Consider the following 16,244-nt stretch of genomic DNA (forward strand, 5'->3'; position numbering starts at 1 on the left):
TAAAAAAATTTCAAGAAATAAATATTTTGATAAATTCTTTTAGAAAATAAAAATTAACTAAACAAAATTAAATTGAAATTCATTACTATAAAATTAATGAACAATTTATTGCTATAAATTTAATAAATAATTCATACCTGTAACTGTTAATGTAATAAATTAATTAGAAAGCAGTAAATGGTAATTATATACAGTTTTGATTGGAATAGGTCTAAAATTTTTATCATTTTAGTTGGTTATAATTCATTATAACTGATTAGAAAGAGTATTCTTTTTTAAAGAAACATTTGTAACTTTTACTAGATTTAAGTCTAAATTGTATTACTTACTTAGCCATTTACCAGATTATTACTACTTTGATTTACAAGACCAATTAATAAATCAAATTTAAAATAGCAAAAAAAAATTTATCACATAGCTGCCAACCCAGAAGCCCTAGTTTCCCAGAATATTTTAAGCGGTCGCCAAATAACAATTTAAGGTAAACTTAATTTGTCTAATTTTGACAGCATTTAAAAACTTCCCTGCACAACTAATAGGTTTTATATATCAGTTTAAGTTGTTTATATATAGTGGCAGAAAAAATCATTCAAAATTAAATTTGTTTAATCAATAATAAAATGCTAGATCATAAAATTTACCATTCTAAATATCCAAAATAAAAGGGTACCAAAAACCTGGAACAAGTGGGTAAATATGCATTTGTCAATAGTTATTATATTTATTATCAATTATTATATTTATTACATTAACAATAAGATGCAAATATTATTATGTCAAATCCTTCATAAAGAGCATCTAATTAGTCAGGTTTTTAAACACAAATAGAAATATACTTTTAATTATTTCTTAAAACTTATTGCGAGCAGGTATACTACACATACGCTTGTAATATTTTATTGCTTATAGAACTTTTTAAAATTTAAACAAAAATTTTGCAATAATTTTTTTAAAATTAAAAATACACTATTCATTTTTAGAACGGCAGGTGAACAAAATGAAATTGGCACTAAACATAGTTTTAAATATTTTTATCAAAAATAAGCACATTTTTAATTTAAAAAAAAAAGGAATTTAAAAGACTTAAATTAAAAATTATATACTTACAGAATAAAACAATGAAGATCAATAAAAGAATATTTATAAATAAAATTAAAATTGAGAGAAGTTAGTGATGTAATCTATATTCCATATAACTGTATTATACACAACTTCTATGGTCATTTACACTAGAAATATGCCGGATAAACATTTGTTCTAAATAGAATTAAAAATTGCAGGGATGCCAACATGTAAGATATTGTTTTGTTCTCAATACAAATGTTTCTAATAAACTAAAAAAATTTACTTTAGTTTTCACTGACAGTAAACAAATTCTTCCAATTTTTTTTTTAAAAAAGAAGGAAAGAAAAATCAGTAGAAGTTTTATTGAAATCGAATTTTTAACAACTAAAGAGTTAACTTTGCGCTTTAACAATACCAAACTAACAAAAATTGGAAATTGTAGATTTAAAGTACAAAACAATAAATAGCAATGAGAAAATATTTCAAAAATAAAATTCAATGTAAAAAAATTCGAGAGAAAAGATAGTGGTGAGAGAGATTCCATACAACTGTATTATAAGAAAGCTGTAAGGTAGCAAAATACGCTCACTTACAAATTTTTGATGACCTGTTTTCAGATCATCCTTAGGGTCATCAATTGTACATTGTGCAGCCCTTATGTAACATAAATAAATTACTACTACTACCCAAATACTGAAAAAAGAAATAATCTGTCTGGAATAACTTAAATTAATTATTCTTAGTTATCTAATTTAATTTATATTTCCAGCAAAAAAAAAATTATTTGTCTAGAATTACTTACATTAATTATTCTTAGTAATCTAAATTATAATTTCTGAAAAAAAAAGAGAAAAAAAACATATCTGTCTAGAATTACTAACATCAATTATTCTTAGTTACCTAATTTAGTTTATATTTTCTGCACTAGAGTAAAAAAAAATAGTTATACAGATATAAATCATTCCGTAATACTTTCAAATAGAATCTAAATATATACCATATTTTTTAGATTACAGCATTATGTTAGACCTTAATATGACACTTTCTAGTCTTTGTGAAATGCTGACCAAAATAGTTATGCAGCCCTAATGTTAAGCACGAAAAATGTTAAGCATGGAAAATTGATGTTAAGCACAAAAAATTGTAGCAACATAAAAGTTTTGTTTGTTGGCATCCCAGCAATAGTATAAAGGCACTGTTAAAAATTACTTCTCCAGAATAAATATCTGTATTCCTGATGTAGAGGTATTTCATTTTTTTTTTAATAATTCTATGTCAGCAGAAATATAAAAATTTAGCACCAGTGATTAGCGGACAATTTACTAAAAATCCTACCAACAACGAATAGAAGCCACTCTTAACATACACATTATCACAAATCAAAGCAAAATATGACTAACAAACTGCCTCACAAACAGATCATATTTATGGCATCTATCAATAAAAGTACTTCTCAAAGTACTGGGTATTTACATGCTTAATACATTGGCTTGTATGTTCATTGTGCAAGTATAATCATTAAAATTACATTTTATGTACAATATATATCTTATATACATAACAAACTCACAAGCAAAGCCATAATATTTAAACAAAAAGTAATGTTAGATTATATGACATTCATTATGAAATTAAGTTTCAGGATGTTAATCAAAAAATTATTTACAAACACAAAAATGTGCCAAAAAAACACCAAGTAAATTGCAATAAATAAATATAAAAAAGGCATTAATAAGTCTAATTTAAAATTTGCCAAATTAATAATTTGAACAATTTAATATTGACCATTTTGTCTAAATACTCCATTTGCAGTTCTAAAAATTGAATTAAAAATAAATTATTCTTAGTAGATAAGATCTGAAGCTTTTAATGTTTGAAGTGCATAAAAATTACTTTTACTCAAAGTAGGTTTTAAAAATCAACTAAAAATAAAACTGCACTACATTCAGTCTTGAAATATAAAAATACATGAAATTTATGAATTTATATATTATGACATATTATTAATCTATTATTTAATAATAGATAAATATGAATTCTGTATTCAATAATAAAAAAAAAATGTTTTTTTTTTAAATATTATTCAGAAATAAAAAGTCGTAATTTTTACTGTAAGTTTATTGATTTGCATGTGTTTAGAAGCTTAAATTTTTTTTTTATATAAATATGACTAAAATTACTTACATGTATTTGCATTACGTGTAAAGACATTTTAAGCATAGTTACATCCTTCAAAAATGCTTCTTAATTAAAACATTAAATTGTCTGAGTAGCACGCAGAATTTCACTGCAAAATTGCTCTAAATAAGCATGAAAAATTAAAATACTTTATTTATATAGCAGCAGTTAAAGATAAAAATGTTTAGTTAAGTTTTTGTCATACCTGCAAGGACCTTTTTTTCCTTACTCAAAATAAAGCATATTCATGCATAAAAAGTTAAAAAAAATCTTAGTCCACATGCCTAATGTGCTGATACAAGAAGTAAATTAGTTTATTGCAGCAGTTACGACATATATTAAAAAGAATTTAACTTTACAAAGTCAAAAATAATTCTCCAAGGACATGACTCAAAGAATTTTAACTTCACTTGCTTATGACTATGAAAAACATTTACTATAAAAAAAAAAAAATTATATTAAATTCTAACATGCCATGAATTTTTTTCTTTTTTTTTTTAATGTTGTTTCCGCCTTGCCCAAAATAAAGCAGATTCTAAAATATTAAAAATTTTCATTTTTTACACCAAATGTACAAAGAGTACATTAATTTATTACTGCAGTTTTAATATACATTAAGAATTTGAACGTTCACCGTCAAAATAAATTTTCTATGATATACCTAAAAATATTTTAACTTTCCTTGTTTCCCATGCTAAGTCATTTTTGGAAAGAAAAGAAAAATGCTAATATAGATTAAAGTTAATTTTTAGACAATATAATATGCCTTGAATTTTTTTTTCCATCTTTATTATCCTCATAAATAAAGCACATTCATGCATAAAAACTTTTTTTTCTAAATTTTTCATATTATAAGCCTAAAGTGCAATTATAATGAGTAAATTAATTAGAGCAATCTCAAGACATATTAAAAATTTAAATATGAATTGTCAAAATAAACTCTCTCTAAAGATATGACTAAAAATATTTTAACTTTGCTTGCTCCACATGACTATGAAAAAAAAATTTGCGAATGAAATATCATAACAAATTAATTTAAATTCTTACACAATACGTGATGAAATTATTGTCATGCCTTAAATTACATGTGGTGCATTATTGTCTTGTGAAGGAGTATCAAAGCAAATTTTTATCTGGTATAACATCCAAGTCATCTCTACAACGAGGCACATAAAGAGTACAACAAGCATGTTCCCAAATGGCTTGTGGATAATTATCACCCACCGTCCATTTACCAGTCTCCATATTGTAACATTCGACAACACCACTAGCACGGTCAAAAGTTGTCGCACTGTGAAAGCCTCCCACAATATACAGTCCTTTGCCTATCACAACAATACCAGCATGATAACGAGGAGTTGGAACCCTGGTTACTACCGTCCATGTGTCTCTAGTTGTATTATAACAGTCAATTGTGTCAACCAACACTTTGCTTCCAGTAGTTTCATCATCGTACCAGCCACCACAAACATATATGTTATCTCCACAACACACCATAGAATGATCAGCTCTAGGGGTGATCATGGGAGCACGGATTTCCCAATGATCTGTTTCGGTATTTAGCCTCCAAAGAGAATTTAAGACCAGGTCTTGATCCAAACCGCCACAAATATAAAAGTAATTTTTCCAAGATGTCCCAGCATGCTGAGCTCTTGATCCCGGTAAAGGCGATATCGGAATCCATTGATCACTCAGAGGATCATATTTCTCGCAAGGAGCAGTGTCGTCTAAAACATCAAACTCACCAGATTCACCGGCACCACCAACAGCAATCAGGTGGTTGTTCACCACTCCTAATGAAAAGCGGCATCTCTCCTTTTGCATTGGAGCCATTGTCGACCAAGAGTTAGTCAAAGGATTATATCTGAATCCAAAAGGGTGGACATTTTCTTGCAAACTTTGATTAAAGCATCCACCTACAATATATAATTCATTATTCAAAACAGCTGTGCCGAAATTGCATTGCTCCACATGGGGTATAGATGTCAAATAACGCCATTTTCCAACACTAGATAAGTAATATGCAATATCATTTGTAACACCACTTATACCAAATCCGCCAACTTTCAAAATGGCCAATTCCATTCCTCGAGAATTAATGAGAGGCATCTGTTCTTGCCATAAGGAGTGAGGTTGCATATGCCACAAGCGACTCCATAGAGTACTGCTCAAACAAAGGCACTTCAAGATAGGAGATTCGAAAAATGATGTTATATCTGCAACAGAAATTTCACTGAAGTGTATGTGCCTGACAAGCTGGTGGATATACTTCACTCTCTCATGAGGTTGATGTTCGATCCATTTAAGAACAACACTTAATACATCTCGTTCAGAGCAATCAACAGGAAAGTCACATTTTAAAATATGCTCAAGTTGAAAAGGAGAGAGTCTCAGAAATTCAGATTTCCCAGAAAACTTCTGAAGGTTACCACATATAAAGAGGTACACTTCTTTCAAAAGCTGCTGCAACGAGTACATTTCAGCAATTGTGGCAACGTCAACACAGTTATCTAAATCTAGTTGCTCTTTCAAATAAGAAGAGCAAGCTTCGACTACGGCAATTAACTGTACATGATTTGCAGCTGATAAAACATCTTGTATGTTAGCAAGGCTTAATGCAAGTTTAGAGGTATAAGCATACTCTAGAAGATAGCGCATGCCATCGGCAGTCACGCCATTTAGACAAATTTCACTTTGCTGACTTTCTTTCATGGCATCAGTAAACATGGCACGAAAGTAATCACTGCATGATGCCAAGACAACTCTATGCGCTTGAAATGACTGGCCTCCAGCGACAAGAGTTATGTCAAGAAGCAAACCTTTACTTCTGAGGGTATTTAGACCGCTGAGAAGGGTCCCCATGTGAGAAGGAGATTCGAACTGAACCGCTCGTGAACTGTGGGTTAGATGATTTCTCCTCATTTCACGCATTCTTTCAATAGCATGTAAAACTGGAAAAAAAATAATAATAAATCAGTTACTAAATATTAATTTTATAGGCTAAACAGAATCATTAATTTAATGCTGTATATTACATTTGCTGCACATGAGCTTAGAGTCAAGTGTCTGTTACTGACTTATGATGAAAAAAAGTGTATACCAAAAATATAAAACAATTCTGAAAAAAAAAAGGATAAGGTTAATTAAAAAAATTTTTGTTCCAATATTGATTTAGCAATAATTCTTTCGGTTAAGGAAAAGGGGAAGACAAAGGAGTGGTTCAATTTTTAATGCTAACTCCTTTTCACCTGGAAAACATTTTAGATTTTACTTTTTGAAATACTTTCGTCTTTTCTAAAGATTTCTGCATTACAAATTTTATAAAACCACTTGACGCAGAATATTCTTCTTACATATCATGTGGTATTACATTCAATCTTGCATTACATGTAGTAAATGAAGATTCAAAGTTTTTTCTTGTTATTTTTATAGCAGTACTATGTCTCAGATCTATGGAGGACAGATTTAACATAAGAATTGAAAACCTAACTGCTTCAGGGCTTTGTTTAATCTATTTAGTAAATCTTCCTGAGTTCTTCCTTTGCTGTTATTCATACTTCCAAGACATGTTAAACTATTTACCTCCTCTAGCTTGTTATTGCAATACAGAAACCGATTGATATGGAAATTAAAAAATGTAAATGGATTGGTCATGTTCTACATAAACTAGAAAAACCCTAAGGGCAATAGAAAAAGAGGAAGACCTAAAAATATTTGACACAGGACAATTAAATGTGAATCGAAGACAACGGGAAAGACATGGAGAGAGGCAAAATATCTGGCCACAAATATAGATGGAGAGCTGCAATAGAAGCTCTATTGCTCCAATTAGGAGTAAAAGAAAAGCATGCTACATTTTTGAATTACTAGTTTTGACATAGAAAAATCTAATTTTTGTTACTTCTGGTCTAGTGAAAGTGATTTCAAAAAAACTTCAAAAGATTCTTTTAAAATCCAGTGCACATTGAACATTTAAGTTCTAAAAAAGCGGGAAAAAAAAAAGAAAAAAAAAATTAGGAATATCATCACAAAACATGAAATATTCAGGATAAATAAGGGCATAATGTTTTTGTTTTTTTTTTATCAAGAAAATCAGGAAGATTACGAACCCTGCTTTAATGCATATTTTAATATATACATTTATTGCCCGTTTTTAAATTCCCTTGTTAATAGAATTAGTTGCATCAATATTTCAAGAATTTTTTAATATATGATTTATTGATATTTCTTTGGTTATCAAAATAGTTTGGCCAATCATAACAATTTTCTAAAAGTAAGATTCAGCCAATGAATCAGAGGGTCAAAAGTGCACTATGACATATTTTCGCATCTGTTCTCTAAAAAATTACCAATTCTTACGTGTTAAATATAATTATAACATCTTTTCCGGTTCTTGCACACCTATTTTTAAAACTCTATGGCAGTGATTCCAAAATTTTGCACTATGGAACCCTAAATGATTGACCCTTCTTTTAAGGTAACCCTGACTTTAAAAATAATGCACATAAAGACAATTGAAAGCATCTGAAAATAAATAAAATAGCTCAATTATGGTTTCCTCTAAAATAAAATAAAAATTGTTATTAAAGTAAAAATACAGCTAATAGGGAAACATATTTTTTTAAACAAATTTAGTTATTTCATTCAGATGGGAAAAAGCTTGATGGGAATTACTAATGCAATTTTTTACAAATGCACCATATTAAATACACCATACAAATATATAGATTTGTTAAAATTCATTTTTGTGACAGTTTCAAGGGAAAATTTTCACTAAAAAAGTACCAAGTTGAAACTATAATGCAATTAGGATAACATAATTAATAATTCTGTATGATAAAAAAAATTAATAAACGAAATCATTACAGCCTAATTTATATAGCATATAGATAACAATTGATCAAAGTGATTACGTATACAATGCAAACACATAATGAAAGTAGGTATAAGTTTAGACAAAGGTAGGTATAAGTCTGAGAATAAAAAATTCTGCTTAGTAAAAATAGTTGTTCAATTTATTGATCCTTTCATGCATAACAACAAAAAGTTTTTTAAAAAAAAGTAGGTATAAATAAGTCTTTTATTCCTCCGACACTAGATTTAATTGATTTGAAGAAAGAAATTTTGAGTAGTTTTAAAAATGTTTTACCAGCATTAAATGTGCCTCCAGACAAGTGCTAGACAAATCTTTTTAATTGATGATGGATAGTTACTTTCATTTGCCATGCACGAAAATGAATTTAAAAAATCCATCCACAATTCTCAAAATCTATTAAGCAATAGGAAATAACAATAACATTTTCAAAAACTACTGTTAGAAATTTTAAGCTACAAAATATTTGGAATTAGTTAAAAGCACATTTATTATGCTTGCTCTCAATGGCTATTATGAGGTGTAAAAGAATAATAGGAACTCTTTTATTATTTGTATGCACCTAATATTCAGCAATTTTTTTTCTCTCCCTCCACTTTGCAGCTTTTTTATTGGCACCACTTGCATTGCATTCCGAAAAGAAAATCAAATTTTGCAACATTATTAAATTCAAAAATTATTCATATTACAGTCATTTTTAACAACAAAAAACATGTATTTCCTAAATAAAAAAGAATGGCAGATTAAAATTTAATGTTTTTCCCCAAGCAAGAGTTTAGTTACCAGTCTCTTGCAAAGAGCATAAAAATAAAGAAATATACACACACAAAACTATTATTTTACAATGATAAATATGCATATCATAAAAAACAGACAATAAACATATCGAAGTTACTCACTTATAAAACATGTAAAACTAATCTTTAATCATCATATTAGCAGATGCAGAGAAATTATAAATGTATTAAATTTTTAATAAACCCCATATCCAAATTAAATCTTTTCACATAAACAAATATACTTCTTAATGCATAATACAGTAAAGCTAACATTCCTGGGAGTAACAGTACACTATTCAAAACAAAATACCTTTAAATATGATAGTCTTGCATCTTACATACTAATATTCTTCGCATCCCTTCAAAATTAATTTAAATATTCATAATTTATGCAGGCAGTGTAGATAGCTTAAAAAAACATCAAGGAATAGGATTCCGGCAATAGCACTTAAACTTGAAATAAACAGAGATGAAAACATACGCATTGTTTCAATATAAAAATTCATTACGAATCAAAACGACCTGGTAATTCCTTAAATTTAAACAAAATATCAGCATATTGAATTCCATTCCAAGCAAATTTACACCAGGGAATCAAAACATTTGCTTCCTCCCCTCTCCTGATCATCACATTTATCTGCATAAATACAAATACAATCCAAATACCACATTGGCCCATACCACATGTAGCGGATGTTGGCAGGAAAGAGAATTCCCGAAAAACGGTTCAGATGCATAGTAATCAGTTTCAAACAATGCAAACTGACACAGCATCAATGTTTTTAATAATGCCTTATTTGCGATGAGAAACTCTGAATTTCATCATTTCCAAGAGAGAGAAAAAATAAACAACTATACAAGTGTGGGTGCTCAAACAAATTTGAACATGTCTTGCATTAATTCTTATCTTTTAATTCAGGAGTGGAAAAAAATTTTCCCATTATCTAATGATTGCTACACTAAAATTTTGCTTCAACCTATAAATTCTAATTTGAATATATTATACCCAGATATGCACAAATGTGGGAACGTCATTCGTGAAAAATTTATCAACGTTGGGGAACTTTTTGAGTATTACTAAACATTCTAAAAAAAAAATTCTTTGAAATATCCTTATCTAATGTTTTAAATAATGAACAATTAAACAAGTTTAAGATAGAAAGTGAAATGCTGCTTTTGCTGTGAAGAACGTCATGAAAAGAATCCTCAAACACATCTACCTCAGAAATATCCAAATGTAAACACAACTAACGAAAGGTCGACTAACAAAAACTTCAAACAAATTTCTTCAAAATAGGATGGTGAAAGGGTTGAAACCAGTCACAACAGTAAATAAATTGTTTTCAGAAAGTTTTTATCTGAAATTTTATGTTCAAGGTAAGTTTTTCATCTAAGTCTGATTATACTTTTAGAAAGACAGCCTCTTGAAAAACAATGGTAAGTTATTCTATGTTATACTAGAAAGTTATATAGTGTTTATACTTAAAACATCTGAGTTGCAACATCATACAAAAAATAGGTTAAATGATTTGACCACTGTATTTTGCCTATAAAACTCATATGTACAACATTTATAATTATTAACATGGATACTACAGAATTTACATAATATTATATGACAGCAATGATTATTTTAAAAAAACAAAACAAAGAAATGGCATTACTTTAATAACAATTTATATATTGTTTAATTATTGAGGATCTTACAATTGCACATGAACAAACAGATAAAGAAAATATAATAAAAAAAATTTAAGGGAAAATTTGTTATACTTACATCTGTTTACACGTTTTCCATTGAACTTTAATAAACATTTAATCTATAAAATAAAATCAATAATGAGTCAAGAAACATAAAAAAATAACATATTTTATTACAGGCACAGTTTAAATGTATTTAATAAACTATATATTTAAATTTGAAAAACAGATCATGCACGCCAATGGTCTAACAACAACAAATAGGCTTTTACTTTAAGAAATGCCCCCAAAATAGATTTTCTATTTTATTGCAGAATCTACTTAAGTATTCCTTTTAAAAAATCAAATTTTGATTCAGAAAAACCAATTTACAATCATTTAAAAAAAAACTCTATTTCTATTAAACTTAAAAGAGTTTCCTTATTAGAGAAGCTTCTATAAAAATTGATTCTGAATACACAGCTTTCTTATTTGATAATTTGTTTTTTCAAAAGAAAAACAACACAGAACAGGTAAAACGATATCTCTATACATTGCAAATAATATTTTCAAAATATTTTTAGAAAATTAAGTTTGCACATTGTTTCAATTATTTATAATTTTTTCATAAACAAACAAAAAAAAAATTATATAACTTCATAAAATTATTGAATAAATGAAAAAATACATTGAACTATGATAATAATTTAATTTTAACACACTTTTGTTTATTAGGGAAGACAATTTTAATTATTCCTTTTTGCAAAAAAATTTTCTGCAAGATTAATTTTTCATTTTATTTTATTATTTTTTTAAAGCGAAAAATTTTTGAAAGCGGTATTTTTTAGCGATTTCACAATAAAAAATTTTGAAACAATTTTATTATTTTTTTAATTAAACCTAACCCAGTGTTTTCATCATAGAAAAAAAATGGGTGAGAATTTCTAACTCTTTCTCAAACACAGGGTGAGATTTCTAAAAAAACACAAAAACCCTTGAAAAAAAATCATTTCTTTAATTATAATACATTTTTAATGTCCTCTATTTTTTAAAGCATTGAATATTTTTGATGCATCATCATAGAAGACTTTGCCTTTACAAGGTATTTGTCCATCTTGCATAAGTGCATAAAAAATTTGAACGTCTTACATGAAGAAACCTTACCTACGGTAAACGCCTGGTTGCAGACAAATGTGTTCTGAAAGGGGTTCCGTGGTTGTGTTCTGTTGTTCGAAAAGGTTCTGAACAATACTGGTAAATAGGGAAGCTAGATAATGGGGCAGATGTTGAAAATAATGAAAGATCCAGTAAGAAAACTGAAACGGATTTTATTCTAAATGGCGTAATTCGAAGCTTTTTCCAAAATGCGAGAAATTCGCGAATTTTGAAATTGATTTATAGAATGCGCAAATTTCTCACGGTAATCATTTTTTAATGCGAGAAAAGAAAAAAATATGTGAGATTCTCGCGTTCTCGCGCTGTAGTGAAAACACTGTAACCATATCCCAGGGATGCTTGTACCTTAGGTGAATAGTTAATAGGTCAAACTGGAGAGGTATTATCCGTAGACCCAAAAGGTACAATCCCATTATTGTAGCCCAACATTACAGCTATTTATCCGAGTCGCCAAGGCTTAGATTATTGCAAATTGTCAAAAACAGCAAAAGCTTACCATATGTTGTAAAGTATTATGAATAAGTATTAAGGTATTTGCAAATAAATTTTAGAATCACTAGGAGTTTTCTTGTTTTGCACATTAAGAAGAGAGGAGGATCAATAAAAGTTTTTTCTTTTGTACTTCAATCTCAAATTTAAATGGGTGATTTAATAAATAAAAAAAAATTATTCATAAAGTATTTCAAAGGAATATCATACTTTTTTCTATTGTTCATGTATTTACTGAGTTGACTCATTTTAAACTCCATTAGAAAGTTTATAAAATATTTTAAGTATTTTATAATGGAGTTTAAAATAAGTATTTTGATTTCTGTTTTGAACCGTAAACCTTTGTTGAAAAGATGAGGAAAAAATATCTGCATGTAGTTGTTATGATCATTTTCTTGCAGTAAAAAAGTAAGAACACAGAGTTGATATTGTAATCAATGCTTAAAGCTTAAAAAATCAAAGAATTTATCAACAAGTTTCACAGTACACTGGAAGAACTTGAAAATAACATCCGAAATTACGGTAATTACAAAATATGATTATCTCACATCCTATCTTATGAGAATAAACACCAGAAAAGCTATGTGAGAGGGGGAAAAATTGCGTACAGTCAAACAGTTCTTAAATATGTAAATGAATGAGTAGCAATTAGCATAAATCTAAAAAATTATATGAATTCGATGTTAACATTTCAAAATCTTATACTACTTATTTTTTTAATTAGATTGAGTTCAAAAAACTTGGATATTATAAATTGATTTTTTTATTATTATTATCTAGAACAAGAATGTTATTTAAATAATATAAGTGTATTACATAACGCTCCATATAGTACAATTAAACTTAAATATAACACGAAATATTCCAATAGAAAAAAGGATTGTCATTGTAAAAAACTTTAATTTGAAATTCAAGAATATTAAATACAAGAAACTAAGTGAGCGAACCAAATTATGAACAAAATAAAAACAATTATTTAAAAAATAAAGCTATTTTAAGCTTAATACTTATTTTTCAAATTACCTCATGCTTGCTAATTTTTAAGTAGGAAAGAATATTTGAATAGCCATATTTTTATATGTCCCAACTTTATGCATACCAAAACGTAAACAAATTAACGGCAGCCATTTTTGTTTCAGTAGCAGAAGTTATTCGTCATTTATTTCACTTCAGCTACAAATCGTTAATATAAAAGAGTGTCAGGCATGCTGCCGAGAAACTTAAGATCTCAAGCCTATTCCCACTAATAAACCTAGAAACTAACTGCGGGCACGATGCACCAATCAGACTCATAGTAATTGTTGCATCTGCGAAATTGACACCCAGATCGGATAATAATATTTTCCTTTTATATTTTACCTGTCCCGCAGTGGACTGATCATTAAGACACGGTTCCCAGCAGATCACCGAAGTCAAGCATCACTGACTGCTGTCAGTGTGCGAGTGGGTGACCACTTGTATCAGCCTGCGTAGGGACCGAGGGTGTGCGGTATTGGTGCTCGTTAAACCGTTCTACCGTAAAGTGCTCGACTTCGCGTGCAGGTCGTCGAGCTACCGAAGCGGGCAATTATTTTAAGATTTTTTTTAAAAAAATCATTGAAAAGTCAAATATAAATTATAATTCTCGATCGCAACGCTTGAATTCGCCATCTGGGGAGAAGACAGGTTTCATGTCTTGACCTGTCGCACTTTCAGTTCCACTTTCTTATTATTTTTCGTATTTTATTAAATTTCTACGGATCCTTCTTTTAGATTTATATTATTCAATGTAGTTTTCAATTCCATATAGCTTCATAACTTAAAAGTTTTTAATCTATTTGAAAATCAACTCAGAATCTTACGTACTTACTTCTTCTATAACTCTCCACACGCTAATCATGAAATCATGCAAAATGTTGCCATAAGTTGAGAGTTCTGCTCTAAGTCTCCTGTTCCCCATTTCGATCACCAGTGTACAGTAGTATAATATACAAACAAAAGTAAAATAAATAAAAGTACTATTAAAAAATGTACATGAAAACTCTGGGAAATGAATGATTGTCGCATAGCTGAATAAAGATTGGTAAAGAGTAATGAATTCCTTTAGGAAATAATGAAAAGGCGAAATGTTTTTGCTTATAGTCATTCACAGTAAGAATACCGCACTTTTCGCTATTTTAACTCGTCAGTGAAATAAAAAATTCCATAGCATTTTTTTTTTCCTTGAGAAATTGTTTTTTCTATCATTTTTGCTGCATTATAAAAAAAAAAGTTTGAACTTTAAGACAGCTGTTTAATAACAGTTTTCTTTTATGACAATAAATCTGCCTTCAATTAATTAATACGTTTCAAATATTGACCTCATCTTCCCAGTTGAAAGGTGAAAACTTTTAGGGAGGGGACTAAAACAGTTATGTGTATTTGAGTGTTATTAAGGATTTTTAGCGGGCTATTAATAAACTGCATTCAGAAAAAGTTAATATTGATTACACATTTATAATCCTAAAATTATTTGCCTTTAAGAAATGCTTTTTACGAGGACCGGAACATAATGTAATGATCACTTAAAGATTTTAATGTTGATCTGTGCTATTATTTCCGTATTAATTTTAAAGTGTTTTTGCCAGAGTGGCTTTCCAAAATTTCACTTAAGGTTATTACATTCTTTATCTTAAATAAACACTAATTTTCCCTTTTTTTTTTAAGTCAAAAAATTTTGTTGTCTGAGAACTTTAACGTATTTAAAATTTCGCTCACTTTTTCCCCCCTCTTAACTCATTTTATGAAGAAGTTTAAAAATTATTCTTGATTGATAAACCTCATGTGTCATCTTTAATAATCTTTCTATGGCACTATATGCATTAAGTAGACATTTACGAGTTAAATCGTAAATCATAAGTTAAAATAATTTTTTTTAAAAATACGAAAAAATTATTTTTAGTAAACTGAAAGTAATGAACAGAGAAAATTTAATAACTGCTATGGGCTAAAAAAAAAGGCATTAACACAGAAGGAAAAATATTTACAAAAAAAAATATTCTCTCTCTTGATGAAGTGAAATGAAACTGTTTGAAATGGGGAATTTATGATAGAATTTAATGACGAAAGAAAAAATCGTCCGGCATTTAAAACGAGCCAGAAATATGAAATTTTCCACTGTTTGTTACCTTCCATTTCTTATTAAATTGCACTTTTTGATCGATTATCATAGCAATGCAAAAAAAGAAAGAAGAAGGGGGAAAAAAAAGAAAATTACATGGAGAATAAATGGGCGTTATTTTAATTACACAAGAATGAAATAGAACTTTTTCAGAAGCAAGAGAGAAAAAAGCCATCTTTATTTTAAAAATCAAGTATTCAGCATTGAAAACATTCGATGACTTTCTTTCTTTTTAAATGCCGGGCGATTTTTTATACTTTCCTTAAAAAGTACTTGCTATTTCACAAAATACCTGCTATATTTGTTCAATTTCCATTAATGCATCTTGAGATACTTTTTTTTTTATCACTAAGTAAAAAGAAATTCAATAACTTAAAACTAGGCAATTTTTTTTTGAAAATTATTTTAATTTAAGTCTAAATACATAAACGTTTACTTACTGAATATAGTTTGGTAAAAATTTATCATATTTTGTCACATTATATTTAAAAATTATTATATTTTATCACATTATATTTAAAAATTTATCATACTTTTTCTGTTAGAGTTCAGAAATTTCGACTCCTTAATGTTTTTAGAATTTTTTTTAAAGTTTTCTTACAGCTGTAATTGGTTATTATCCTTTCTGGATAACTATTGCAAAGGTGCAACATTCTGAAGTAATTATAAAAGCACCATAACCCTTTGACGCAGAATTTTGATTCAACATATATTTTATACTTTTCTTCAGTATTCGCATTAATTTAGGTAAAAATAAATGAAAAATATTATAAGTTGAAGTTTAATAATTTCTGATTTTGAAGTAGCGCATGGAACATTGGCTTCTATTTCATGCGTAAAAGATGAAACTTCCAATTTTTCAATT

At 28.2% G+C, this 16,244-nt stretch overlaps 1 protein-coding gene across 2 annotated transcripts; it reads right to left on the reverse strand.

Annotated features, from left to right (window-relative positions):
• Positions 1-3,271: 3,271 nt before the first annotated feature.
• LOC107449172 (kelch-like protein 26) lies at positions 3,272-13,505 on the reverse strand. 2 transcript variants are annotated; one of them, XM_016064623.4, is made up of 3 exons: positions 13,264-13,505; positions 10,673-10,715; positions 3,272-6,194 (listed from the first exon to the last, which is right to left on the reverse strand). In XM_016064623.4, exon 3 carries the CDS (start codon positions 6,172-6,174, stop codon positions 4,360-4,362), a length of 1,815 nt encoding a protein of 604 aa, XP_015920109.1. In that variant the 5' UTR covers positions 6,175-6,194; positions 10,673-10,715; positions 13,264-13,505; the 3' UTR covers positions 3,272-4,359. The 2 variants fall into 2 exon arrangements, with proteins under 2 accessions (XP_015920109.1, XP_015920111.1); XM_016064625.4 differs by having other exon boundaries at positions 3,455-6,194; positions 13,248-13,394.
• Between the last annotated feature and the right edge of the window lie 2,739 nt (positions 13,506-16,244).

Source organism: Parasteatoda tepidariorum, chromosome 4 (assembly GCF_982258835.1).
Source record: "Parasteatoda tepidariorum strain Cologne lab strain chromosome 4, Ptep-v5.0, whole genome shotgun sequence".
Classification (NCBI taxonomy): domain Eukaryota; kingdom Metazoa; phylum Arthropoda; class Arachnida; order Araneae; family Theridiidae; genus Parasteatoda; species Parasteatoda tepidariorum.

Bases quoted from the DNA above. Each gene is read 5' to 3' on its own strand.
- LOC107449172 (XM_016064623.4), bottom strand. From the start codon at position 6,174: ATGCGTGAAATGAGGAGAAATCATCTAACCCACAGTTCACGAGCGGTT.